This window comes from Mycteria americana, chromosome 23 (genome assembly GCF_035582795.1).
Source record: "Mycteria americana isolate JAX WOST 10 ecotype Jacksonville Zoo and Gardens chromosome 23, USCA_MyAme_1.0, whole genome shotgun sequence".
Lineage (NCBI taxonomy): Eukaryota > Metazoa > Chordata > Aves > Ciconiiformes > Ciconiidae > Mycteria > Mycteria americana.
The window spans coordinates 5316636-5344597 of record NC_134387.1 but is presented as its reverse complement, the minus strand read 5'-3'; the positions used below and the strand labels follow the sequence as shown (position 1 = coordinate 5344597).

The following is a 27962-nucleotide window of genomic DNA, read 5'->3' as shown; positions in this document are numbered from 1 at the left end:
CCAACCATCGCTCCTAGAGGTACCCGCAGAAGAGGCTGAAAATAGAAATTCCAGTGAGTAACACGAAACCCCCCCGAGATGCTAAATAAGCTCAATGAGGCACGGAGGGAGAGAGAACCCGGGAAGAAGCAGCGGCGGGATGAATGGGGCTGGCCGGGGGCGGCTGCACAGCCCGTCACTGTTCACATACCTCCCATCGCCGGCTCATACCTGGGATGTTGGGATGGGGATGCTCCGGCATCACCGTAGCAGCCCCCCGGCTGCCCTCCCCTGCCCAGGTCCCTGCAGGTGAGCAGCCGCTGCAGTGAGTCAGGGCTCCCGGGTGCTATTCCTGGCTCGCCACTGACTCATTAAGTTACCTTGGGCAAGTCACTTCCCTTTTCTTTTTTATTTCAGCCACCTGCGATGGGGGAAACGCTGCACAGCTCCCGGGCAAGAGCTCCTGAACGGGGGACAGGGCCTGAGCCCAGCCTCGGCACAAACGAGTCATTAGGGGAGTGCCGAGCTCTCCTCCCGGCAGCGGAGATGCCGTCGTGCCGGTGCATCCCTCCCCGGGGGTGGAAGGATGCAGCCAGCGCTGGGGAAGAGGGATGCGGCTCCCATCTAGGTCGGCGGGGAGGGCGGGATGTGACATGCTTTAGCATCCATCTGGGACCAGCTTTAGTCTAGCCTACGGGAGATGCATCAGCTTTGTTATGACGCTGCCTCTTGGGTATTAAAAGCGAGATTTTGCTCGCCTTTCCCAACAAAAATCCTCACCTGAAGAGAGGCAGGGCAGACAGCCAAGAAACAAAATAGAGGATTCCCAAGGAAGAAGAGGGTACGAACGGGGAGTCTTGCAAACGGCCCCGGCAACAGCACCCCGCCGCTCCCCGCTCGCATCTCCCCGTGCCCCCAGCACATCGCTCCCCCCGTGCTGCCGCCCGCTCGCCCCGAGCTCCCGCCGAGCCGAGGCAGGAGCCAGCTGGCAGCCGGGAGCCAGCACGAGTGGAGCGAGGGACATCATGGCCAAGGACAGAGGGGCAAAGGAAACTGCCAGCGGATCACAAACACCCAGATAGGGCAGGCGGCATTCGGGTTTCAAGGTCTCGTCCAAACGACCCACCCACAGCGAGCGGCCGGAGAGGGTTTGCAGGGGGAAGGGCCAGCGAGACTTTGCGGTGGCTCCAGGGAGTCTGGTTATTTCGGCTGCGATGGCTGGAACAGGGAGCCCCACGCGCCCGATTGCTAAGGGAACAGCAAGAACAGCATCCCCAGCACCCACCCAGGCGGCGGCAGGGTGCATCGGCACCATCTGGTAGGTGAATCAGCCTGCAGACAACTTGCTGGCAGCTCTGTGGAGAGGCCCCCCCAAGTTGGAGGTGAGATGAAACACGTGCTCTTTGCACCTCCTTGCAGCCACCCCACGGCACCTGTGTCACTGCAGCAGCTCCCTTCCAAAAAAATACCGTAGGAAAAACGCCCACGCGAGGAGCAGCACGTGGTTTCGCCCACCTCCTGGCGCTGGACCACCCCGTGCTCCAGGGCACGACGTACGCCTGAGATGCCAGAAGTTCAAAGCTAGATTAGATGCCGATAATGTTCCTCTCCAGCCTTAAAAAAGGGCGAGAGGAGAAGGAAGATGGAGGAGGAGCGGCAGCAAGTCACAGAAGGAAGCTGGAGGATGGAAATTAAAGCAGGCCGTGGTTTATTTAGGCCACCCCTTCCTGCAAATCCTTCGTGTGGAGATTACGCAGCAGCCTCCTCTATCTCTGCCAGCACACATCGGTTCTGGATACCGAGAGCCAGAAGAGACCCTTAAGATGAGCCCTGAGCATCTCATAATCTCAAACAAGATCCAACCCTGAGCTCAGGACTACCAACGCAAAGAGACGACGTACCCAGGTGAATAAAGCCATCAAATGCCAGCGGCTAATGTATAACCGGGGCTTGAGCTGCGTTCCGCAGGCAATCTTACGGGACAGGACACCATATGCACACCAGGAGTGTCCCTGATACGAGGCAGATCCATATAAAACAGCGAAAACTCACCTCCGGCTGTCCTTTCTACCCGACAGCCAGCACCTCATCACCACAGGTACCGGCAGACGCCAACCGGCTCTTCTGCCAGGACGAGGTCCAATGGTTACCTGCCCAGTGTCCCATCTGTCCCACCACTGCTCCCCATGCCCTCTCACCGCTCGGTAATTAAACTGCTGGAGGTCACGGCATTTGGGCAGAGGATTGCTGCGTGTTACCTGTGTATAACGCTCAGCTCGAGAAGGTGCCTTGCTCTAAGAGCAATTCCTCCCCAGGCGGGACCCCAGATGCTCTGCAGCAAGGCTGCCCACCAAAGGGACACGTGGCAGTGCCTGGCAAACAGGGGACAGGGTCTCACCTGCGCCCGGACCAGTGACTCAAAGCTGGGTTTGAAGTAATCGATGCGGCTGCTATAAAACTTGGGCATTTCCTCCAGGAGCTGCTTGTTTTTGGCTTCAAAGTCCTCCTTCACCGGCCTCAGCTCTTCACGGGCCTGGGAAAGGAGAGAGGAGGGGGAGTCAGACATCTGGGAAAATGTCCTTCCCTTGGGCAGACCTGCACGGAGGCCACCCCAGGCCAGCGGACAGCTCTGCTTTGACCCAAGGACAACCAGCAACCAGCTAACAGAGCCTGGTGGGACCAAGTGACCAGCTAACAGAGCCTGGTGGGACCTATACGACCATCCAATGAAGCCTGGTGGGACCCATGCAACCAGCTAATGGAGCATGGTGGGACCCAAGTGACCTGCCAATGGAACCTGGTGGGACCTAAGTGACCAGCTAATGGCACCTGGTGGGACCCAAGTGACGAGCTAACAGAGCCTGGTGGGACCCAAGTGACCTGCCAATGGAACCTGGTGGGACCCAAGTGACCAGCTAATGGCACCTGGTGGGACCCAAGCGACCAGCTAACAGAGCCTGGTGGGACCCAAGTGACCTGCCAATGGAACCTGGTGGGACCCAAGTGACCAGCTAATGGCACCTGATGGGACCCAAGCGACCAGCTAACAGAGCCTGGTGGGACCCAAGTGACCTGCCAATGGAACCTGGTGGGACCCAAGTGACCAGCTAATGGCACCTGATGGGACCCAAGCGACCAGCTAACAGAGCCTGGTGGGACCCAAGCACTGACCCTGGACCATGGGGAAAGCCATGGGACACCTAGAGAGGCTGCTGCAGAGATCATGAGCCAGCCAGTCTTCTTCCCGTCAGAAGAATGGGGACAAAAACCAGCCTCAAAGCTCAACCAGGCTGGAGAACATCCCTGGCCACGTCTGTGTCCCCTCACCCTGCGATTCCCAAGAGCATCGCCAGAGGATCCTGCCCCCACCATCATTTTTCGCCCGTGACCTTCAGCTCAGCGCGTCCAACTGGCTTCTTTAAACAGAAGCGTGGGGAGAAAGGGAAATGTCTCTGAGATGGTGTGGAAAAGGGCAGGAGGGGGTGGGCTGTGAAATATTAGACCGGTTCGAGTCTGCCACTTAATCCCGGTGCCATTCCGACGGGCGGGGGATGCGGGAGAAAGCCGGAGAGCCGAGCCCAGCCGCGGCGCCGGTCCCGCTCCCTGAGACAGCACGCCGGAGGGATGGCACGGACAAAGCCTTAAATCATATCAGGCTTAAGTAGGTCTGAGAAGGCAAACGAGCAAATTCATCGTCTGCCACGAAACAAGGAGCGTGCAGACTCCCGGGGTGGGGTTCACGTGGGGCACCAAACGGCAGAAGGCTTTGAGCAAACAGCTCTGAAGGGAAGATGCAAATTTGCAGCTCAGTAAAAATACCTGGATGAGATTACGCTATTGCCCATCAAATCTGTGGACCTCTCAGATGCCCCAGGTTCGGGATTGCTTAAGGCTCCCGCAGGCGTTTAAGCTCACGCTTAAGTGAGTTAAGATCTTTTTTTTTTTTGGGGGGGGAATTAGATCTCGCAGAAGTTCATTAAGGGGAAAAAAAATTAAATAACTAAAACCTGCTTAATCACCAGGACAAAAGCATTCACATTTTTCCAGCCACAGCTTTAGTCACTGAGGCTAAGCGAAGTAAGCTGCTTACTATTAAATCGGAGGTCTCTTTTGTTAAGGCTGATAGCGCTATTCTTTAACACAAAACTTAATTTTTGTGGGGAAAGTCATCAGAAAATACATGTTCTTTGACACCGAGAAAGTCAACTGTTCCTTTGAGGATCAAGCAACGTTCTGCAGGAGGAACAGATTTGGGGAGAGATGCTGGTGAATATTTAATTTAAAAGAAAAAAATCATGATTTCGCTAAAATTTGGGAGAGAGAAAAGAATCTGGCAAAGCTTCCTGTTAACCAATTACTGCAATTTTCCAAGACGAATTTTTGTAACAGGTGGCAAACATAAAGCCTCGAAACGCTCTGATCTTCCCCTTTTCACATCCACCTGCTTGCTCAGACGCGGAGGTCGGGGGAAACCCCCCGTGCATCGACTCAGGGCTGGCTGCTCCTCCGAGCATCCCCAGCTCCCGTGGCTTTTATTCCATTTTATTTTGGAAAACTGGCTCTTTCCCTTCGCCGGGTGCTGTAATTCGCGTTTTTGTTATCAAGCGCCCTACGTGGCGATTTCACGTCGATAAAAGAGGTCGTTTCCCAAAGAGGTCGTAAACCCAAAATGTTTTATTTCACGGGGGCTTGGCATGGAAGTCAAACACCAAGAGATAAGCTCTTCCCAGCTCTTCCCAAGCCCTGGGACGCAACCCTGGGGTTTTCCCGCTGACCCTGCTTGGGATTTGGGTCCGTGAGCATCTCGGTACCTGGTGCAGCTTGGCGAGGACAGGGCCGGTCCTCTCCTTCTCCTCGTATTTCTCCACCTTGGACTGCAGGCGCTTGTAGTCCTGCAGCGTTTGCTCCCGTCTCTTCACTGCCATGTTCAGGCTGGGGAACACGCTGCTGAACCTGGTGAAAATAGGAAGGGTTTTTGGGTGGGATATCTTGGTCGGATGCAGCATCCAAGGCAATCTCCCGGCCAGAAATCCCCAAATAATTCAGGATTCAGACCAAAAATACCCTGGGGTTTAAACAAAGCCCGTTCCAAACACCAAATCTTTCATTGCGATCTTTCACGAGACTGGAGGAAAGGATTAAGTTATATATAAAAATTTGCAAAGCCTTGCCAGGGTACGGTGTTTGAGAGGAGAGCTAGAAGCACAAGCTTGGGGTTTTTTTGTGAAGGTCAATTCATGTGTCAAAGGGTGTGTTTTTAAATAATAATAATAATAAAAATCGAGCCAATTTTGCAAAGCCTGGTAAAAGTACTTTGAAGGTCCCAACCTGCTTCTGACTCCTCCTGCCAGCCCTTATGCTTTTACCATTAGTTCTTTATTTTTAACAGTTTTCCCCCTCTCTTCCAGCTGCTGTATTCGAGAACATGGAGAGCTGCCTTATCTGGGACGGGGGACGGAAACTGCTGCAGAAAACAAAGCTGTTAACTCCGCCGAGCAAACCAAAAAGAAAAAATAAACAACGTTTCCCCCATATATAGTTACCTAATGTGGCATTTTCCCCAACGCCATGTTTGGAAAGGGAATGAGCAGGGAGAGGAGTTGGATCAAAAGTCCAGGAAAAATAAATATGAAGTGCAAAATAAATATTAACTGCAGCAACTTTTGCTTTTTCGGGCAATTTTTGGCGTTGCAAGCTCAGCCTGCCGTACAGCAAGGCTTGCCCAGCTGAAGAGGAGCTCTGTACCCCACACAGAAGGATTAACAGCAGCCAACAATTAGCCGGGCTACGGGAAGATTCATATTATTAAAATGTGTTACAAATTGAGGAAACATGAACATCTGACGGCGAAGACAAGAGAGAATATTTTTGAACGCGACAGAAGAGGGAAAGCCAGAAACTGGAGCATTGCTCTTGTCTCCCAAATTTCAGTAAATCAAATTATACCGGTGGGGACTGCGCTGGTGCTGGGCTATGGGCTCGTACGAAATGGGTCACACTACCTCTGGATATATTAATTTAATCTCCACAAATTATAGGGTCATTCTGGGGGGCCAAGGCCAGGAACTGGTCTTGAAAAATGTGTCTAAACAGCCTGGTGATGATTTTCACTTCTGAGAGGCAAGCAAACAGCATTCTGATCTCTTTAAATTGAAAAAAAAAAAAAAAAAAACCCTATAATCCAGGCTGGGGGGCATTAGCAAAAAGAAAAACACAAATCTCACTTTACGACTGTAATTTGCTTTAGATGTAATCAGATGCGGGGCTAACACAGAGGCATTCGGGTTCAAACAAAACCACGGGCGTTCGCAGCCCTGCACAGCCACTCCATCCCCTATTAAAATCTCATTTTCCGCTGCCATGCTCGCCCCGGAGGGTGCTAATGTGCCGGACCGGCGGGTGCAGAGGCAAAGCTTTTGTCCCTGTGCCTTACCAGTTTGCAAAGGGCAAATGCCAGAAGTGAGGGGGAAGGGGAAATATTTATGTTCAAGCATTTGTGTTCAAGCATCCCTCACCGAGACGGTGAAGCGGGGACGTGTTCTCGCAAATCCCGCTGGCCGAGGATAACCAGGGCCGGTCCGTGCATGACCAGCAAGGCTCTCATGTGCTCAACCCGATGATATTCTCCTTCTGACCGAGACTATTGCAAGAGAATATTGCAGCTGGGGCCGCGGCACGAGGAGCGACCTGCAAAAGTCATCAGGGAGCTCGCCCAGCGTCACCCTGCCGCCCAGCTGCCCGCGCGCGGATCAGATGCTGCTGCCCTGACATTGCTTTTTATGGTAACCTTCGCACACGGCTCCCCATTATATTTAAATGCCGCGGCGGCTTACGGGTCCTGGCTGTGCCGGGCTCCGAGCGTGGACTCAACCATCTCCTGGGCTATGGGCTGCTGCTAAAATACCTCCTCCCTCTACATAAGGTCCAAAAATATGCCGTGAGGGCTAGGGAAACAGGGATGGGCAGCGAGGACTGCACGGAGGAAGGGAAGGGCTACCCAGGTTGAGAGGTCTCCTCGGTATAAAAGCACAGGCGTTCTTTGCCAACGGCGCACGCTTAATGTCAGCAGCTTGCGGTTGCAGCTTCTGCAGAAATTTCTCCCAATTATTAATGAGCTGGCAATGGAAAGGAAGGACCCCGTCAGGCCAGCGGCTCTCGGCTTTATTTTTGTGTTATATCCCTGATTGGGGTGGGGGTGGGGGGTTGGAAACGGCACACAACCTCTTACCTCTCTGCATGGCACCCAAAAGCAGGGCAGGAGCAAGCTGCAGCTCACTAAGGACTACGGGGGCGAGCCGAGCTGCTCCTCCGCCACGAGCTGCTCCTCCACGACGCACCTCTGGGTCCGGGAAATGCTGGAGGAGACGGCCCGGGGCTGGGAAATCCTCCCTTCCCTGATCTCCAGGGAGCTGTGCACCAAACGCTTGAGCCGTGGTTGCTCCCTCCGGAGCTGCCGAGCCCCCAGCACGGCCTGGATGTGGCCGTCGCTGCCCACGCATCCACCAACTCTTGGAAAACGCTTATCAAGAAGATGTCTCAAAAATGCTAAGCCTTGCGTCGGTACCCAACACTAGCTTTTAAATGCTGGGTTTTTTCTGATGGCCCAGCTTTTGAGCCCTTTCTCTCGCACGCTCTCCCATGCTCGGCACTTCCACGGTGCTCGTACATTAAAAGAGCCACGAGACACCAGAGAATTAGCACGCAGCCATTTACATCTTACAAACTCGCTACCGCAGGGGAAGAGCGAACCCTTTAGCTCCGAAACGCAGCAAGTGAGAACGCAGAAGACGATTAGCGACACAGTTTCCATTTACTTTGAAGTTAAATCTGGTTTTAAAAAGGAAAAAGCCTTGATTTTTATTTTTTTTCCCCCCCTTTTTGTTCCTAGTATCAACTCGGTGCGATTTTGCAGCCCGTAATGGAAGGACACTGTACTCCGGCAGCGCTTTAAAAAAATAGCTACAGCGCTGGATCTGAAGAGGCTGTTACTGTGTAGGCACAGCAACTACTGTCTCACAAGGACTTTTAATGCATAGATTATACGCTGCATTTCAGAGGGAGGGGGGGCTCAGCTCCACAAGCTGCCATTAACACAACGCACCACGCCAGCTCCCCGGATCCGCAGCCGTGCCGGGCATGGCCTCCCGGCTCCGGGTGCCCCAGGCTCCAGCCTGGGCAGTGGAAACATCAGCGTAAAGTGATGGGTTGCCAAGGGATGTGTGCGGGGGGCTCAAACCAGCCCCCCAGAGACGCTCGAGGGGTTTTAAGGGCTGCGAGCCACAAAATTGGAAGCCACTTGAGTTTTTCGTGAGCAGCCGCAGCCGAGCAGCGAAGCGGCGCGGGGATTTCTAAGTTGCTCGCAAATCCCACGTGGCAACTGAGGTTGTCTCGGTGTGGTGGTCCTTCAAGGACCAGCAAGGACCGGGCCAGCCGTGGCTCCGCCAGCATGCCGCCCGAGCTCTCCCCGTGAGTCACCTGTGGTTTAATTTTCACGCAGGATTAGCTCAGCTCAAGCAGCAAAGGATGCTCCTTCCTTGGACTGATCTGGATTGAGGTGAAGCTGCCTCCGGCTCCTGAAGGAATTACTCTGCGTGAGTTCCCTATTAACCCAGCAGCTCTGAAATTCCCCTGGAGTTCAGAGAAAAGCGGGTTTCTTGCCCACGTTGAAGTCCTGCCCGGGTTTTTCTCCCCGTGTGTACAGAAATACGATCTCAAGCCAAGTGCCAGGGGTGGTAAACACCCGTCAAGGGTGATAGGGAGATACACCGCCACTGCCAAATTATTCTGATGACTTAATAAATTGCTGCATTTCACATGTCACCCCAGTGTCTTCGCAAATATCTCATGCATGTTATTTACAAATGCTCCTCATGGAAAGCCTGGCAGAAAGGCCATCTACAAACCCTCCAAAAGCTCCTGCCATCCACAAACACATCCCTCAGTCTCCCAAGCCCTGCAAGAACAACCCACGAGGATCTCAAATCTTTTCCAAAGCCTTGGGCTAAGCATCGCAAACCCTCCCGGCAGCAGTGGTGCCAGCGGACAAGGGACGAGGACCGTCATTAATGCCACGGGTGGTGAGCAACACCCAAACAGTATCAGCCACTCTGGAAATGAACTCCGAACAACTAAACCCAGAATTTTAGCATTTTAGCAAGACCAGGGAAGCCTCACAGGCAAACCCTGGTCGTTTCACCCACCCATTCCCCCCGCACACGGGAGCAAGGGCAACGATTCCTCCTGCTGCGAAGCGCTCCGAGAAGCACAGATGAAAAGATGAAATACATGTGGGTATTTATCGATAAGCCCAGCGCCATCCTCCACCGTACGCTCCATCCAGACCCTGCTTTTGTAGGGGATGAGAGGGTCTGACAGCCGTAACCACTCACAAATCCCCAGGGCCGCCCTCTGTTACTCGACACTTTCTTTTTCAATACAAAGCAAAGCAAACTGAAGCCGACTTAAAGAAAATTTGGTGGGTACGGTGCTAAAAGCACAGAGCAGAAGTGAAGGTAAAACAGCAGCACAGAGCATTAGAGCCCCCGCCACGAAAGCAGCTTGCAGAATAAGCTGCCGTTGTTCCCTGTCACTTTTTAGGCAAGGCTGCTGAGCGGGGATTACAGTACAGGCGGCTTAAGAGGAGCAGGTGAGGGGAGATACGCAGGGATAACGAAAAGAAAATACAAATTACTGTATCCCCGCTGCTGGGGGGGGTGAGAGGGGGAACATACTGGTGAACTCCTCTTAGGATGACAGTTTAGCCCTGGAAAAAAAAAATAAATAAATCACCCGATTCTCTGAATTATAAATCATGTTGCCACCTTGTCTCCACGCCAGCCTCCCTTCAGCTTCCCTTAATTAAAGGATGGGGCTGGAGAGACGCTGCCACGGAAGATAAAAGTGCCACCAGGATTCCCGTCGCTGCCGGATTCGTTCGTTAGTCAGCCCAGCTGACAAGTCTGGTGCTTGAAAATTGAAAACTTCTCTCCCTCTCTGGCGGGAGGCTGCCGGCGAGCCCAGCGAGCGGCTCTTCGCGGGGATGCTCGAGGAGCGGGACCATCCCATCACCTCCCTGCCTGCAGCGAGGTCCCCGAGCAGCCCGTCTTCTCCTCTCCCTCTCCATCCCCGCTGCCTGCCCCGATGCATCCCCGATCCTCACCCTGCGGCTTCCTCCAGCCCCCGTTTTTAGCGTCAGCAATGCGAAAGAGGTGCTAGGGCTCTGGCACAGGGAAAAATAATGGTAAAACTTTTATTTCTCCCTGTTTGCAAATGTCTCAAGCACTCCCGTTGGCAGGCCTGTGAGCTGGACTAGGCTGGCATGCACGTGAGCTCTTCCCTATGGCATTATTTTAGGGAAAACGGCTTGGATAACGAAAGCAGACAGGAGCTACGGCCGGCACCGGACAGGGGAAAAAGGAATAACAGAGCTGGGGAGCATGAGATGCAAAAGAAAGTGACGGCGGATGAGATGAGGAGGAAGTTTGGAGAGGCACAAGGATGGCTCAGCACGAGGCCGAAGCATCTGGGCTATGTTTGGGGATGCCTGCCATTCCTCAGCCCGTGCCCACACGTCCGTCGTGGGCCCATCCACCCACCAGGAAGGGGGAAATTAAAACCAGCCCTTCCGACTAGAGCGAAAAGGAACAGAAATGAAGATGACGGTACAAAAAAGCAGCGAGCTGGGGATTAGGCTGAGAGCCCCGCACGGCGGGAGGGGGCCAGGCAGCCATGTGGCTAGCTTTGTGCACGAAATCCTCATTAGGGGCTTGTTAAGGACATGAAAGCGGCTTTTCCTGCTTCCGGTCCCCAGCACCCCTGGGGCTGCTCGAGGCCGGTTATCTGCTTCGGCTGCCGGGGAGGAAATGCAGCTCGAGGGTTCACGTTAATGGCAGGGTTATGGGAAGAAGAAGAAGAAGAAAAGAAGAAGAAGAAGGAGAAGAAGGAGAAGAAGGAGAAGAAGGAGAAGAAGGAGAAGAAGCAGCCCCCCCGCCCCCGCTGCTCCGTGGATGCCAAGTACCGGTTGCTATCGCTGGTAGATATTTACAGACATACAGCTCTAATTGAGTTTATACATCAATCTGTTGCGAACGGCTCCCGGATTGCACCTCTGGGACCTGACACCCAGCCCCGGCTGGTGGCACCCAGGCGGCAGCACCCTTTGCGATGCCCCTGCCAAAGCCTCGCCCTGTCCTGCAGCAGCCCCTCGGCTTCGGCTGCAGGAGCAGGGTATGGTCCGAGCCAAGGGGACGGTAGCGTGCCAGGGTGACCACGACATCCCGACGCTCTGGAAGGTTCAGACAGCTAGAGTTTGTTAACTCGAGACCCTGCGGCAACAAAAATCGGCTCCAAACGTGAAAGGCATTAAAGCCCGCGAATCTCCAAACCACCTGGCTTATTTAAGCTGCTTCCTTCCTTAAATACTGACACACAATCTGTAATACTAAGATGACAGTACACAGCCTATCGCCAATCCCCGATCCAGCCAATACACCTCACTCCTCACCCAAGCCAGAGTGAAGAACTGGAAGGGTGAAGTAAAAACCAGCTGGTTTTCTCCCCCCTTGCCCCAAATCCACCGAGCTGGTGCGAATGCATGCAGGCATCTCCCAAAGAGGAGAGCAGATCCCTCCCGACCTTTCCCAGTCACCCCAGCTCCCTGCCCAACCCACACGCTGAAATATGCAATATTCTCATTAGAGCTTTGCTCCTTCCCCGAAGTTAAATGAGTGATTCCCAGCCAAGGGCTTCTTGTGGCTCAAAAAGCAAAACTCTGAATAACCCTACGTCCCCAGAAGCAGAAGGATTTAAACAATACAAGCCTCCACCCCCCTATAAATCTACTACCGCTTTCTTCTACATGGTTTAACAAATTCTCCAATATTTGTCTGAAACCTACTATCCCTGGACAACTGAATGGAGATTTTACTGCACATGTGCCTCTGATTACAATATATTACCACTAATGATAATTGCCTGGATTATACTTATCTGTTTCTTTGGCTAATAAACTGTAAAAGACCACCAGTGAAGATGTAATAAAGTGCAGCTGTTGTAGCAAAAGCCTTTTTCTAGGTCAAAGCAAGTTTGGGAGAGGCTGGGGAGGACTGTCTCTGCGAGGGGAAGCAATACCTAACTGGAAATAAGAAGAGCTCCTCAAGGCAGCTTTCATTAATCTGAAACTTTTATCCTAGAAACGTTGCTGGGGTTTATCTGCCAGCAGGACAAGGGGAGGTGCAAGCTCTGCATTTCTCTCCTGCATCTCATTAGCCTCAAAATGGACCCTTGGGCTCCTTAGAAATGTTCCTGGCTGCACGACTCGGCCATGCACATACCTACGCTCGCGGAGAGTCAGAAAGAGGGAAGGAAAGGAACACTTTTTGCTCGGCGTGGAGATGCAGCCTCTCTGAGCATGAAACATAAGCTGTTTAAGAGCACGCAGCAACTCTTTGCAGGTGCCAAAGGGCAGGAAGGGAAAAAAATACCATATTCAAGTCCAATGGAAATTTAGGAAGTTGGAGAGAATTGCCAAGACTGGAAAGCAGCCGGGACACTGAAGTAAACACCCTTACATTTAACTAAGGACTGGGCTGCTAACCGGCGAGTTGAGCGTTACACCTTGTGAGATGCGCTCCCAGGCACTGCGCTGCTGCCAAGGAAGAACAAACCAACTGCCTCCCCGTCCTGCAAAACTCCACTATTTCCCCAATATTTCACTACAGTAGGAGTAATATAACGTGATCTTGCATAGCTGCCTCAAACCCAAAGCAACAGGAAAGGGTTTTTCCCCTTCTGTACCGTCTGTGCTACGGCAGCATCTAGACCAGCAGCCAAACACTGCACAAATGCAGAATAAGACGTCGGTGATGTGGAAATGGCTTTATTGTCTTTAATTAACGGCCCCATACACTGCCCAGGGTTTAAAACGCAAGGCAAGGTTTGCAGGGAAAGGTATTATCTTTCATTTTATCAACTAACACAAGTTGGGGGAAAAAAAAAAAAAACCAACATGAAGATTTCAGAGACACAAGCCCTTCTTCCAATTTTAACAGAATGCTGGAAGAAAAAGTTAATGTATGTTTCATGAGGACAATCTAGATAATAAGCAACACAATTCTACAGCACAAGCCTGGGATTTTTTTCTTTCTTTCTTTTTTTTTTTCTAAATAATCAAGAATTTCTGGTCGTGGATAGACGACCAAGGTAAAACTTGAGTCACCAAACATCCCCCGGATAGAAACACACTGTAACCTCATGCACTAAGTGGTATATGAGATTTTACTTTCAGATTTGGGCAGAAACAACAACTTAAAAAAAAAAAAAGCCTACCCTGTGTCAAACCTAAACTAAAATTGTTATTCAGCAATTTGCAACACTTACTGTCATATTAAAGTAATTTTATTTTATTTTCGCTCGCTTGCTCTGTTCTTGTAACAAAATAGCAAATCTCAGGATTTCAGAAGACATTTGGTATAGCAACTGAAGCACTCCTTAAATGTTTAGGGGGTACAGCCGGTGACACTGGTAATGGCTGCTAACGCCGGTGGAAATTGTGCAGACAGAGGGGAACTGCACCAGATGAGACCTAGGTGACAAAATTGCCACGGTGCCGAGCATGACTGAGTCCTGACGCACCCTACGGCACCAGTTAGCAAGGAACGGGGGAAAATATGGAAACCTGCTCCCTGAACAATACTGTCAACAGCTCCGGCTCTCGCTCTCTGACAAGGATTTATTTCCAAGCCGTGCAATCAGCGGACAGGCACGGTTTGGAGCGAGGTCCGGCTGCGGCACGCTCCCTGCCACCTCTCCTGCCCGTGACAGGGTGGCTCTCGGCGTGACTCCGCAGTGGGCTCCCCTCCGCGTGCACCCCACGCTGGCCCTTCAGACCACGTATGGTCTGAAGCTTTTCCTGCAGAGGTTTGCAAGACCTTCTCCAGGGTCTGAGACATCCCGTCCTGGATCAGTTACCAGCCCGGGACGGGGGATGCCGGTGTTTTTCTGTCCATACTTCCCACCCGCTCACTGCCTAGCTACGACAGCTCTGTAACATCTCCTTCTTTCCTGCATGGCTATATTATTTATAAACACAAAAGAGCTTTCATTAAAAGCAAGCTTCTACTTTTTTGTTTAGAAAATTTCCAAAGGAAAGAAACTTTTGTTCAAACACCTAAATACTCACCAGCCTGGGCTGGATGGCACTGTCCGTGCCTGCTGCCCGCAGGGGAGCTCCCCAGTCGATTTTTCTCCTTTGGATGGAGCAAACTGTTGGTAGTAACCAACATATAAAGGGAGAGAAGCTGGATGCTTTAATGCATGCAGTATTACTCACCTCAGGTGTTCTTTAAAGTCCAGATAAAGACATATGGCAGGCTAAGACACAAGAGGTCTTTACCCTTGCCACAGAGTAAGAGTATGGACTCAGCTAAACCACCCCACCTCTCCCTGCCCCAGCTGTAAAGCGAGGAGGATGCCATTTTGTCACAGGGATGTGAACTATTACCTCTTCAGGAAGGGATGATTTCTAACCTGACAACATCTCTTTCGATGATACACATCCCTAAAGTACACGGTTATGACAAACACTCGATATGGCTCATAAGGCAACGTTGGTACTTACTTTTTCAAAGGCTCTATGACTGTCTTTTGGATCTGATTCACCTGTTGAAAGCAAAAGGGATGATTATATGTCAGGCTTGTTGAAAAAGCTTGTTTGCACAACGATACATGTTTGCACAGTGCCTACCATAGGATGATGTGGGCTTCTGAGCACAACCACAATGCCCTTTAACCAAAAAACAGCAAACTTCTCCCATGTGCTCGGGATGAGCTGAAATCCCCAGTACAACCAGAGTCAGAAGAAGAGTAAGATTATAGAGAAATTCATGTGGGAAGCATCTTGGAGATGACGACACAAAGGGAAGGAGGAGATACCGACAGCACCTCGGCACACCCTGGTCTCCCCTTCTTCAGCCAAATCCATATTCACCTTCTCCTGGTTGAAAGAGTCCATCCTCTTCATCGCTGTGTCGAAGGCCGTGACCATCTCCAGGAAGCTGGGCTCCTGTTCACACAGGGGGTTAGACAGCAGGTCCGAAGAGATTTTGACAGCTGACTTGGACATGGCTGTGGGCCACAGGAGCATGCAAAGGAAAGCAGAGAGGGTCATGTCTCAGCAGCTGCCTGGTGGGACGGCCACACAACCCCTCATTGCCAGGGCTGGCTCCTGCATCTGCAAAGGGTGACCGTGGGCAAAAATCAGGGACTTCAGCCACCGAGGAGGGTTTAGCACAACTTTCCAGGAAGATATTCAACATTGGTTGAGAGAAAGAGCCACCAATTCATTCACGTAAACACCCAGAGAACTGTTTTAATATAAGTTAAGTTTGAACCACTCCTATGTACGGCTTGTGATGTTGCCAGAAATAATACCAGACTAACAAAAGCACTGTTCTCTTAAAAAAATGTAGATGGGTTTTTTTATACGTCTTTTCTCGACAGACTATTAAGTGTCATTCTCAGTCTCACTACAGCTCTTCCACAATGAGAAAAATCACAGTCCATTAAGTCTTTCAAATGGCTTTACAAAAATATATATTTGAAGTGGATTTAGTGCTGGTGGAAAAGGACCAGACTGACAGGACTGGAAGACGAGGTTTCTCTTTTACTCTCAAAATAGGCACTACACAAGCAGCAGAGACACAAGCTGGCTAAGCACTTTCCCTCAACGAGCCTAAATTTTCTGCCCGTGGAGACCAACCCCACAAACCAGGGGAAAATGCAAAGGCTGAAGTCTCTTCAGACCCTGAGACCGTCACCAAGAAATACAGAAACACCAGGTCACACACTGATGGGCTGCAGTTCCTGCCTCGCCGAGCACTTCTGCTTGTTTTCCATCAGACACATCTCTCTTCCCATCCACACGCTTGGGTCTTCAAAGGGAAAATTAAATCCCTATGACAGGACCACTATAAAAGAGGAAGAAAATAGCTAAGGTACAGAATGGAAAAAAAGATGAATAAAAAGGCAAGCATCAATATAAGTGGGAATAAAGAAGAAAAAAAAAGTCACGGGTACTAAAAAAAAAAATGTTCTTTTTCGTCAGCACTGTTGCTGGAAGTTATTCCAGTTTAAGATCAGAAAGCCAGATGCTTGAGCCGTGCTACAGATGAGCTTTGGAAAGACTCCTACTGTACTCACTCAGATATCAGAAGTTAAAGTCATCTGAATAATGGGGCTTAAGATCATAAATCAAGGGGTTAAACATTCTGATTTAAAGGTTACACACAATTATACAGAGAGCTCAGAAGCTAAATAGCTGGGAAGCTCAATGCAGAACGAGACGCTAACTACGGAATAACAAAGCTACCGTATCCGTCTATTATCCAAACATTAAGGGTTTAGGCATTTAAACCTTTAAACAGATGGGATATAATCCATATGTGTGACCACATCTGAGGAAGGATTTGTGCCAAAATGGGACGGAGTTAAGAATGGCAGAACTCCTTCAGCTGGAAGAAAAATTAGTTTCCCTTCGTAAGGCGAGGACTGAAAGTGTACTGTAGCGAGGGGAGCTGCGGCGAGCAGCGGGGTCGTGCTGGGAGGCCAGAAACCGGGGCTTTTCAGGCACGTTCAGTGAGACTTTGGGCCGAGCGCTTTCCCGGCATCGCTGACCTCACCTGTACAGCTCTGAAAAAGCAGCCGTGGTGGGCTCTGCCGTTCCCAAGGCAGCTCTGCAGACCCCAGCACGCTCTGCGTCCCCACTGGTGTGCAGGGAGCTGGGACCCCCTGGTCCCACCTCCACGTGCCCGGTGGTGAGCCCCACCTTGAAACTCCACAGGCACATCACTGACGTGGGAGAGGAGAGGAGAGCATCGCCTGCCCCTCGGGGTGGGCTTCAGGAGGGTCTGTACTGCATTTTGCTAATGAAGCACGCGGGACGCGACGCCAATTAAAGGAAGTGACTTTAGAGAGTCACTGATTTTTTGAATCGCAATAAAAGTAGTGGAGAAGAGCCAGGCACGCTCCAGAGAGCAAAACTGAGCCACGGTGATCCAGTGGGTCACCTGCATCTCATTTCAACAGGAGAGCTTTTGTCTCCAATTAAAGCACATCCTCCTGCTCCTTAAGATCATATTTTGTTTGGAAAGAGGGTGGGGAAGGGGGTTAGTGATCTTTAGCCACAGGACAGAGAGTGCTGCTAATAACCCGTACCCTGTTCCCAGCCATGCTGCTGCAGCTGGCAGGGCAGCGGCCGAGCCTCGCAGGAACATTTTCATGCAGACGGAGGAATCGGTCTCGTTCTGATCTGAGCCTTTTTTGGCAGAAGGTGGAGACTCGAGCCACCAGGTCCAGTCTGCTAGGGAGTCTTTGCAGGCAGTGAATAATCAAACCCCTCGGCACAGAGGTACAGTGGAAGAAATAAGACACGCAGGAGGACACAACAACGCTGATACGCTGCCATCCTCGTCGGATATGGGGGCTGGATGTTGGCTGAGCAAGCACAGCTATCTCCTCTCAGGAACGGGCACTGCCAGGTGAGGAAAGCAGTCCTCAGTGCTTGATCAGATCTACCTCCTTTTCCTTCAGCCATCCCTCACCAGGCCACATTCAAAATCTTCCTTTACACTCAGGATTTCATGCCTTTAAATGAGAAATCAGATCTTACTGGATCTGGCCAAGGCTCATTTGTGACTCTGCCATGTAGCAGAACGGAAAAAGAAAGTCCTCCCACAGCTCCTCTGGGACTTGAAATGCTCCATATAAACAACGCCCACTGCAAGGGAGGGGAGGGGAATCCTTAACAAGGAAAAACTTACCAAGGATCCCTGACAATGACCAAAGTCCCCAGAAAGGGCAGTTTTCACCCTGGAACGGAGTCCTGGCAGTGCCGGTTACTGGTGCCTTTCCCACCGCTCTCCCTGTGCAAGCACGCGCGCTTGCCAGCACGGTGCTGGGAAGGGTGGGAGAGCGCAGGCAAGAGCCGGGATCCGTGTTTATGTCTGGCAATATCCGAGCACGCACACAGACGTACACACAGGTGAGAGCCTGTATCATGGGAAGCCCCAAATTTGCCAGCCCTCCTGCTGGCAAAGCGCCCGGTGGGGCTCCTTCCCACTCCCCTGCCCCTCTGTGAACCGAACTCCCACGAGATGAGTGTTGGACCAGTCCAGCCCACACCTGTTTGCGCTGGTGCATCTGCCTTGGCTGCGGAGCTGTGGGGGCCCGGTACAAATAGGGACTACTCCAAACCACATGCTGAGAAAAACCATCTGTGTTTAAAACAGCTCCTTGCTGCATGTTTCTGCAGGCTGCCCTGCTCGGTTCAATAACTGGCATCCACTGAATCCACTTCTCCCAGCTCCCCTCCGCCAGATCGCTCCATCTTCTCTCTCCCATCTTCGTTTAAAGCCTGCGCCACGTGGTGCGGTCACACTGGTTTCCTACTAGAGAAGCTATGAATGGAGCAGGCAGGGGCTGCCGTGCCTTGGGACGGGACACCTGAAGGGCAGATGTCACCCCACGCAGGCAGCAGCAGGCAGCTGCGGCGGTACACGCAGAGATGACTTGTTTATTGCTTCCTACATCGCCCACTGCCACGAGGTCAAGCCAAAGCAAGCAGCCACCAAGGGAACCAGCAGGGTTATTCCTGAATGAGGATTCCTGCTAGGTCAGCAGTTCATACGTGAAACACGTATAGCAATGCCTACGTGGTGCTCTGCAGAGCCCCCGAAGCCTCATCCCACCTTCCTTTGGCTTCAGAGAGCATAAGATGCCCTCGACTGAAGTAGGTGAATATGCAGTGCTCGACCCATAGGCTCAGCTGGAGACTGCTCCTGCCTGCCTGACATGAGAACTGGAATAATTACTCCACTTTTTTGGTTGCAGAAACTGAGGCAAAGAAAAGAACGTGACTTGTCCAAGGCCATACAGCAAGCTCCAGCTCAAGAGATAGGGACTAAGCCCATAACATGCTTTCTGTTCCCTTGGTTGAGATACTGCTCGGCAGCCCTCATGCAGATGGCCTTGTAACTAAGCAAACTGAGTGGGACTGAGATCTAGATTTGTTTTCCAGACTTGTCACAGATTACTCATGTGATCTTGAGAAAGTCACTTCATCTCTTTGTGGCCAAGTTCACAGTCTATGTATCCTACAGTCACATACCCAAGTCTGCATCTGTGCTTTTCTTCATATCCTTCTGAAGTTTTTTGGTCTGATCTTCCAATCTGAAAGATGGGAGAACAAGGCAAAGTCTGAATCTTGGAAAGAAACAAACCGAAGTGTATCATACGTGCAACAAATCATTTACGGGCTGAATATGCTGGCTTCTGTTGTGAGTTAAAAATATCCAGGCAAGGCTCTACGAAGTTCAGTGCTGCTCAACCTTTTCTGGTTGTTTTCAGATGGTTTTCAACCTTTTCAAGTTGGTGATCTCTTATTCAAAGTCACATATTTTCTTAAGTCCTCACACTTACCACAAATGGTAAAGCCAAATGCTTCCAGATGATAAGTGTGAGCTTATGTGACACAGTCAGTACGGTAAAACCAATATTTGTCCTCAGAGGTGTTGAGCTGTTCGGTGACCCCACAGTTTTCTAGCAATTTTACACTCTTTACTTTAGAGCTGCCATAATCTGCAAACCTCAACCCCACTGCAAATACTTCTTAGGACACCTTTGAACACCCAGCCACCAGAGAAACTCTGAAGAATTAGAAATTACAGGGCAGTGAGTGATTTGCTGGGAAGAGCATAACTGGCTAAAATTTCCTGGGAAGATGCAGTAAGAGGGCACAACAGAGAAGTATGCTACCGTTCCTGTTTTACCAGTGTGGTTGATACTTACTGCTGAAGCTTTCCATATTCCCTTTCAAAGTCTCTCTCCACCTGTGGAAAGAAGAGATGGAAATCAGCTCGAAGCCACTGCAGCAGAGTCTGGAGTGGCAACTACCTGTGCAGGGAAACCTGTCCTCGGGAAATGCCTACGTGAACCCAGGGAAGCATAAGCTGCAGCTATAATGGGAGCTACGCTTCAAAAGTAAATGAAGTCTTGTTTTTTTTCCTCCAGACTCTCTTAGAGCAAAAGACACTGCCACCAACTGCGTCAGCTCATTCCAAGGATGTGCTCCAGCACATGAATTGGAAGCTGAGAGTAAATGGGAATGCCTTAAAAGCAGAGAGATCGCAACTTAGCACGCACTGACACAGGCGCCCACAGCTCAGCTCGGTGCTGGCGGGGGACGAGCCCGCTTTCTCATCCAGAGGAACAATCGTCCCAGAAGCCGAGAGGAGCCGCTTCTCCTCCAGCAGCATGCTGCAAAGGACCCCTGCGGTGGGTCTGCCCGTGGCTGGCTGCCAGAGCCCCACCCAGCCGCTCTCTCCTTCCCCACGCTCCACAGGATGGTTTTTCTCCTCCCAAATCCCTCAAGCCATTACTGAGCCCTCCAGACTCCGTATTATTTGCCCCCTCGATACGCTCCTTATTCCTGCAATGGCTCCCTCCGATGAAATACTTCAGCTGGAGCAGCGGTCCAAGCGGACTGCGGCACCTCGCAAAGGGAGGAGAAACCTGTGCTGGCGAAGAGCGCAGAGCTAAAGAACAGCCTTCTCCCGATGCTACATCAATGACTGCTTCCTCCTACTTGCTATCTGGCAGCAAATCTCCAGTGATACAAGATATTTTAAGGAACTTTCCTTCCATGCTGACTGTTTTAACACACGCTTAAACATTCATTCCACACCTTGTCGACCAAATAAGCAAATGGATTTCAGTTGACCAGCCAAGAGTAAATACATGCGCTTTTGTTGTCATGGGATCAAAACTGGGTTCATTTGTGTTGTCAAGCTACCATGCTATTAAGGAAATGCTAAGTGCTGCAAGCAGCCAGGACTAGAAGGATCCAAAGGTTTGTTCCAAATCTTCGTGCTGTCCTCGGGATTTCAAACCCAGGCTCGATGTAACAGCATTATGTGAAACCAGAACACTTAATAGGGACATTTGCTTTTCAATCAAAATTGCTATTAAAAGACCAGTATTTTAAGATGGAGCCCAGTAATCCCAGTTTTCTTGAAACCTCCTTTTCTAAGTATCTTTTTGGTATGCACTTGCAGATACCCCGCAGCGATCAGACCAGCCCGGTGTGAAGAAAGCCGGTGACCGGCGCAGCCAGCGTGCCGAGTTTCAGCCCCATCCCCAGCGGACAGCTGTCCGCACCATCAGCTCCCACCATCCAGGGGATGCATGCTGGCTCTCTCTGCCGACGAAAAACCTCCACCGAGCTCCAACTCCCTTTCATGCTGCTAAAAATGGTCGCTGGAGAACAGGCATGGAGCAGTGTGGGGGCAGCTCACACGACTTCTGCCTGGTTCACAGTTCTGCAGAAATCCGCAGCAGCTGGTGCCTGGAGGTCAGGTAACCAGCACATAGTAAAAATCACCCTCGATTTCTATGGCTGTTCCGGCTGCTAAAATAACCAGGGAGTATTGCACTCTATTTATACGCCTTATGTGTGAATTGTTTTGGTTGCAAACCAGAGAGGGTCGGGCACGACTCAGAAATACGTCCTTTGAAGGCTGGTGGTATCCTTTCCCTTGCACGGAGCTCCAGCCCTCTCCACGTCGGGGAGGCTCTTCCTTGTGTCTGCTCAGCAATCGGTTCTTCCAAGAACCGGAGGGTTTGGCCATGAAATGAAACTACCTGCAAAGATTCACGGTATCTGCTCCTTCCCTTTTGCTGTTCGATTCCCCCATTACTGTGCGATGAGCGGAGACGAGCAAAAGGCATCGTTGCCTAATGGATACGACGGAAGGCAAAACTTCCCCACCCTGCGACCCTCCGGGTGATGCGAGCCCCCAAATCTTCCAGGGCTTCCAAGCTTCCCCAACCCCGGTTAGCCCGTGCGCTTTCTACATATGATCGAGGTGAATCTACAAGGCGGCACTTCAGCTGCCCGGCCTGACTCACATCTCCAGTGCCATCTATGCAGAGACAGCTGCCCAAGGATTGCTCTTATTTTTCACGCCCACAGTAGCAACTGGCTACCAGTCATCACAGTCTGCAGGCTGATGTAGCCCTCCCAGTCATCGCTGCTCTCGTTTGCATCGCAGGAGCCCAGATATACGACACAAGCGGCGAGGAGCAGGGCCCCCCATGCACTAGACGGAGAAGACCCGCTCTCACGTGCTTCCACCGTGCAGATTTACCGGCGGCAGCGACCGGCGGATCAGAGGCGTGCAAGGAGGACAAGCTGAGAGCAAGCCAAGCACGTTTTGCAGAGTACACAGTAATTCCCGCTCCCAGTAGCGATCATCAATGGCCACACATAGCCGACACTTACAGCAAAAGGCTACGGATAGGATTATCACGTTAAGAGTAACGAGAACAAGAAGTACAGGCAAGAAAATTACAATATCCTGAAGGGAAGTTTCCGTAATATTAAAATAATCCCACTTCTCTGCAGCCTCTTTCTGAAAACTCAAAATCAAAACGTGTTTCTGTATCGAACGCTTTTTCTTCTAGGCATACGGGCTAGTTAATGCAAGACTGCTCGTCTCTGGGTTTTTATTTAAATCTACATAAAGAACGATAAGTTCTTAAAAGCACTGAAATAAAACAACGTTCTTCTTTTTCACCCAGATATTTTTGTTTGCAAACATTGGGCCTTCCACCTGTGATAACATCCCTCCTGCTTTAAGGGCAATATCATAATCGACACCATGGTTACAAGGCAACGAAGCAAGACCAAAGCCAACACTACAAAGAGATGGAAATAAGGGACTGTGATGAACCTTCTTATTCCCCTGAGGTTAATTTCTTTTCCTGGAGGAGGAGGACTAGCTGATTTCTACATGTTCCAGTGGTCTCAGCCTCTTCATGGGTCTTGGGAAAAAGAGGGAAGCAAATGCTTCCTCCTCCCTCCTCTCCAAAAAAAAAAGAAACCCATATAATTAGGCCAGAAATTCTGCTATAAGCTGGAACTTCTGCTGAGTTTTTGCCATCCCATCAAGCACGAGGAGATTCAAGGCAGGTAATGTGGGTGAATATTCGCCCTGCGTCCAACAGCGGAGCCCTGAGCCAAAGCAACGCTGCAGAGTGCAGGTGTATCTGGGACTTCACGGGCTTCGCCACCCAGCAAGCTCTCCAAACCCCCACCTAGCCAGAAAGCTTTCAAGAAAGGCTACTTAGGTGGCACGCTAAAAGGGAAAAAGGATGCGCCTCCGAACCGCAGAGATCGCTTACGTCCCAGTGGAGATTGAAGGAAGAGAGTGAAAATGAGTAAAATTATTTAACTGGCATCACTTGATTTCACCCCACCATTTCTGCGACATTTACTCCGTTATTTTGGGATTTCCAGCTCGCTGGTGGAGCCCAATGGAAAGGTGCTGACGGCCGGCAGCTGCAGTGGAATCCTCCTGCTCATGGAGCTCCTCCGTCCGACATCCCTGGGGAAGGCAGAGCTGCTGGGATGAGTCAAGGAAGGGAGGCTTGGCAGGCGTGTGGGCCCACAGCTCAGGTCTCCGCTGCCTGCCAAGCTGACTCACCCAAGGTTAGCCAGCGAGGAGGAGGAAGGCGAGCCATCTGAGTCAGCCCAGGCCAGAGCACTGCCGAGGGAGGGAGGGAGGGAGGGAAAGAGGGAGAGAGGGAGGAAGGGGTAAACCTGGGTGACGTGAAGGGGCTGTGCACTGGGTTGCCCCATCCCAGGAGGGGATGAGAGCTGGCTAGCTCTCCCAGCTTCCGACCCAGCTCCGTGCCCTGTGGGGACGCACGGCCGGTTCTTCTTCCCGGCTACCTGCCGGCTCGGATAACCCAAGCCCTGGTGAAGAGCAGGGTACGACCCTGGGGTGACGCAGATGAACTTCAGCAAGCTGGAGCTGCAAGAGAGCTTGGAAGATAACTGCAGCTCTGGTTCCAGCGTAACCTCTGCTCGGACCGAAGTTGTCCTGGGGGAGGGAAGAACATCTCTGCCATAAGAAGCTTCATCGCTGCATCGGATTTGAGCAATAAACATTCTGCAGAGAGATATAATTCTAACAGGTTTAACTTCTATCACTGGGCATTAGTTTAATTGGGCTGTGTTACTGTGTCCTCTGTGGCTCCGCTGACAGCAGGTCCTCTGCGCATTAGATCCTCCCACCCGGCTCCTGGCCTCTCGGCAAGCCCGGTGACAGCTGCTCTTTTCAGGGGAGAGGAGGGGAGAGATTATGCTGTCTGGAATTGGATTTGCCCAGGTTAAGGTGGAAACAAAGCAGAGGCATGTCTGGGGGGCGGGAGATCACTTCAGTTCACCAGCCGATATTTCCTACGGAGGTTTCCTTCTACCTGAAGAGCTAAACTGTGGCTGACACCATGCCCTTCTTCAAAGGATCAGAAGCGAGTGGGCATAGGGAGTCATGACTAATTCCCTCTGCAGCCTAGGCAAATTGCTTTTCAGTACTACTGCCGGCCTAGATTTGACACCAGCCCCAGCATCGTTTCATCAAGAAAAGAAAAAAGGCTCGCTGGTGAGCTAAGCCGCTCTCGGCAAAGCGATTCTCCCCTCTCCTGCGCTCGAGTTACATGCCTCATGGAGAGCCAAATAAGTTAGATCCTAACAAATGCCTTTTTTTTTTTTTTCTCCCCCCCTCCTCTTTTGTGGTCCACTCTCTGTGAGTGGGAGATCCTCTACCCGCAACCACTTCCCTTCTGATCGGCTTGGGATGCAGCCCTGGAGATGCCACACCTTCCCACTTCCTGCAGCGGGCTCCAGAGCCCAACATCTGGAATATCACAGACCTCGGCTGCTACCGCTGTTCCCAAAAGCCCGCACAGATGGAGCGTCTCAGCCTGCAACTGGGAGGTAAAGTTGGGGGCCTCGAGCTCGCTAAAGCTACAAAGCAGCCCCATCACTTCCACACCACGACGCTGAACGCCTCGCTCCCAGGGGAGATCGGTGGTTTCCTGCCGTTTGTTCTTCTTTGAAGAGCTGCACTTTACACTTACTGTGAGGTTGCAAGGCTTTGGGCTTCCTGTTTTCTGCTTTCCACGTATCTGCTGCCTGGAGAGTATTATCATAACACACGGCAAGTGGAAGCCATTTAAAAATCGGCATCTGAGTCTGAGCTACCGAGTCATTGACACAAAAACTTGTTGTTTTTCTTGGGGGAGCTGAGGAAGGGAAGGAAGGAAGGAAGGAAGGAAGGAAGGAGAGGGAAGGGAAGGGAAAAGGCCTGGAAACATTCGCGCTGCTGAATGAACCTCTGCCTGATGGATATTCTGAGCTGTTCTATTTAATACACACACACACACACACATATATATATATAAGTAATGCCTGCCAACTGCCTCAGCACATACCAGCAGCTCAGGGGAAGGCAAGCTCTCAAAGGTGCAACCATTCATCTGCACAGAGCCCAAGCTCCTGCCGCAGCTCGGGGATGGCTGATTTCAGCAGCAATGGAGCACGGCACAGGGGAGACAAGGTCTTTCAGACAAACCTCTCACAACAGCAAACGCAGTAGGAGCAGAGGGAAATCAGCAAGCGCTGGCAAGAGAGAAAAATAGTCAACTTCATGTGAGAATGGGTGGGATGGAGATGTCCAAGAAAGCTGGCCAAGACACCCAGAACTGCAGCGCAGTTGGTTCTTGCAACAGCCTGGAAGGACACCGGTGTTGGAAGCACCGGGAAAGAGCACAAGAGGCAAAATCTTGTGGAGCGAGGCAATGTGGGGTCTGCTGAAACGAACAGGAATGGGTGTGAAGACCTGAGGCTGGGGGACTGCCTTTCCTGGGGGACCGCAGATGGCAGCACCTTCTGCCGGCTGGTCACCAGCCCCTGGAAACCGGGCAGCTGAAGAGATGCAAAAACCATTGAGGGATTTTACCCGTCCTTGTCTTCATCGCCTGCCTGGCTTAAATTTTGTACTGACAGTTTGGAGCCGTTACAGAAAATTGCTGTTCTACGGCAGCAGACAACTACCAAATCCTTTAAAATAAAACATGTCAATCAAGCCATAAAGGGAGTGGCAGAATTAGCCCTCTGCCTCCAGGGGAAAATGTCATGTCCCAAGGAGAAACTGCCCCGTAAACAGGAGTGCCCACGCATCCTGAGGAATTAGCCGCGATGAGTGTCCCAGAGAGGAAGGATCAGAGATGTTAGTCTGTTCAAGGGATTAGGTCACCAATGCCGTTATAAAGACAAGGTCTCCACCGCGCTCGCTGTCGGGGCACTTATTTTAGAGCAGGTATGCAGGTTAGTTTTCAGGGACAGCTACTGTGAGGTCCCACAGCTTTTTTTGCACGGGACAAAGGCAAAGACCATCTGCTTAAGAAGGGAAAATACCACAGCCAGCTGCAAGCAACAGCACTTGGGATAGGAGTCTCAAATACATGAGAATACAAAATGCTTTTTTAATTTGCTTTTAAAGCAAATGCTGTGCAGCACAAATTAATTCACGCCCGAGCACTAAGCATCTCAGCTTATAAGCCTTTCTTTGGAAACAGTTATATTCAGCGATCTGAACCACTCCTCCTCCTCCATCTGCTCAGAAAGGATGAACAAACAAGCCATTGCTGAAAGAAGGAAGGAAGGAAGGAAGCCTGTTCAGCCATCTCCGAGGAAAACTGTGCCAGACCAAAAGAGCTCTTCCCCTCACCCCCCCCCCCCAAAAAAAAAAAAAAAAAAGAAAAAAAGAAACAGATCCCAAACCAAAATACTCTCCCTGGTTGGGGCTCCCCCTCACTCCTCGCACGAGGAACCGAGCGCTGGTCACACGCGGCAACAGGTTCTGCTCGCTCACATCTCCCTCCCACGCGCGCGCACACGCACACGCTCGCAAAATGGGACGAGTCAAAGTGCCGGCTTGACTCATCAGCCACATGATCAAAGGCTGGATCTAAAAAGGGGGAACTGGTTTACTCACTGTCTTGGGTACAATCTGTTTCTTGGGCTGCCCGATCTTGAACGGTATCCTGGAAAAGAGAGAAGAGGGCACGTGTAAGCAAGCGATGCTGGCCTCAAACAGCCCAGCCCCACGGGTCTCGTCCTCGGTGATGGGTTTTGGGGCGAGCAGGGTTTTGTCCCGGGGCAGCAGCACCCCTTTTTGTGCAGCGTGCTCCCCCTCCGAGAGCCGGTGTCTCCCCCGAGGCCAGCACCTCCATCTCCAGCCGCAGCACACCCCTTTCCCCACCCTCCCACCATCCTAGTAAGGCAAATAAATGCAATGGATGCTCCAGGCATTCCTTGGCAAAATAAACGGCTGAAGAATATGCTATGTTTAAAAACAAATCCGAAGGGGAGGAAAAAAAAAAAATAATAAAAAAACCCCAAACCCTGTAAATATTTAGAAAGAGGATATTAAAAAAAGTAACAACCCGAGTGTTTGGAGCTGTGAGCTGCTTCAAAGGATTTCTCTGGTACAACAGCTGTAGGAGCGGCTCACCTGCCAGCAGAACAGCCTTCATTCTTAAAATCTTTAATATGGTTGCTAGTAAAATCTGGGTTACCTGAATGATTTTCTCCGCACGAGCTAGCTCAAAGGTGAAGAGTACTCAAAATAAATTACACAACATATGTAAGGGCGGCTGGGTCAGATGGTTACAGCCATGCAGCCGTCCTGAAAATAATTGGATTTCTTTCACCTATCAATATAATAAAAATCCAGGAATTCAACTGCTATTTTCAATGTATTTAATTAAGTTAAAGAGGCGCTGCTTGGTTAAAGCATCTCATCCAAAATCTCCCAATGCTCTCTGCATCACACTGCTTTAACTAAAAAGAAAAAATTGGTCCCGTAATGAAATGCAAGTATCTTTTTCCCAGAGATGCCTCACCTAGAGCATGTCTAGAGCTCAGCGGCATCGGCATCCCATCCCAAATCCGCACCAGGCGCTTCTTGGGAAGCTCCCTGAGTCCCCTTCTTGGACTAGTCCAAATTCTCACGCTGCTACCCAAAGTCTAAGCTAATAACATACATTTTAGGCCTCTGGCTTGGCCGCTGGTCACCCTGCCT

At 51.1% G+C, this 27962-nt stretch overlaps 1 protein-coding gene across 1 annotated transcript in view; it reads right to left on the bottom strand.

Annotated features, from left to right (window-relative positions):
• Positions 1-27962, bottom strand: part of BIN3 (bridging integrator 3) — a 41438-nt gene that overhangs the window by 4228 nt on the left and 9248 nt on the right. Inside the window, exons 2-8 of the mRNA XM_075523458.1 lie at positions 26874-26922; positions 19822-19862; positions 19142-19203; positions 14966-15102; positions 14597-14637; positions 4791-4932; positions 2378-2512 (exon numbers count right to left, since the gene is read on the bottom strand). Coding sequence (XP_075379573.1) covers positions 2378-2512; positions 4791-4932; positions 14597-14637; positions 14966-15102; positions 19142-19203; positions 19822-19862; positions 26874-26922 — 607 coding nt within the window. The remainder of the gene's footprint in view (positions 1-2377; positions 2513-4790; positions 4933-14596; positions 14638-14965; positions 15103-19141; positions 19204-19821; positions 19863-26873; positions 26923-27962) is intronic.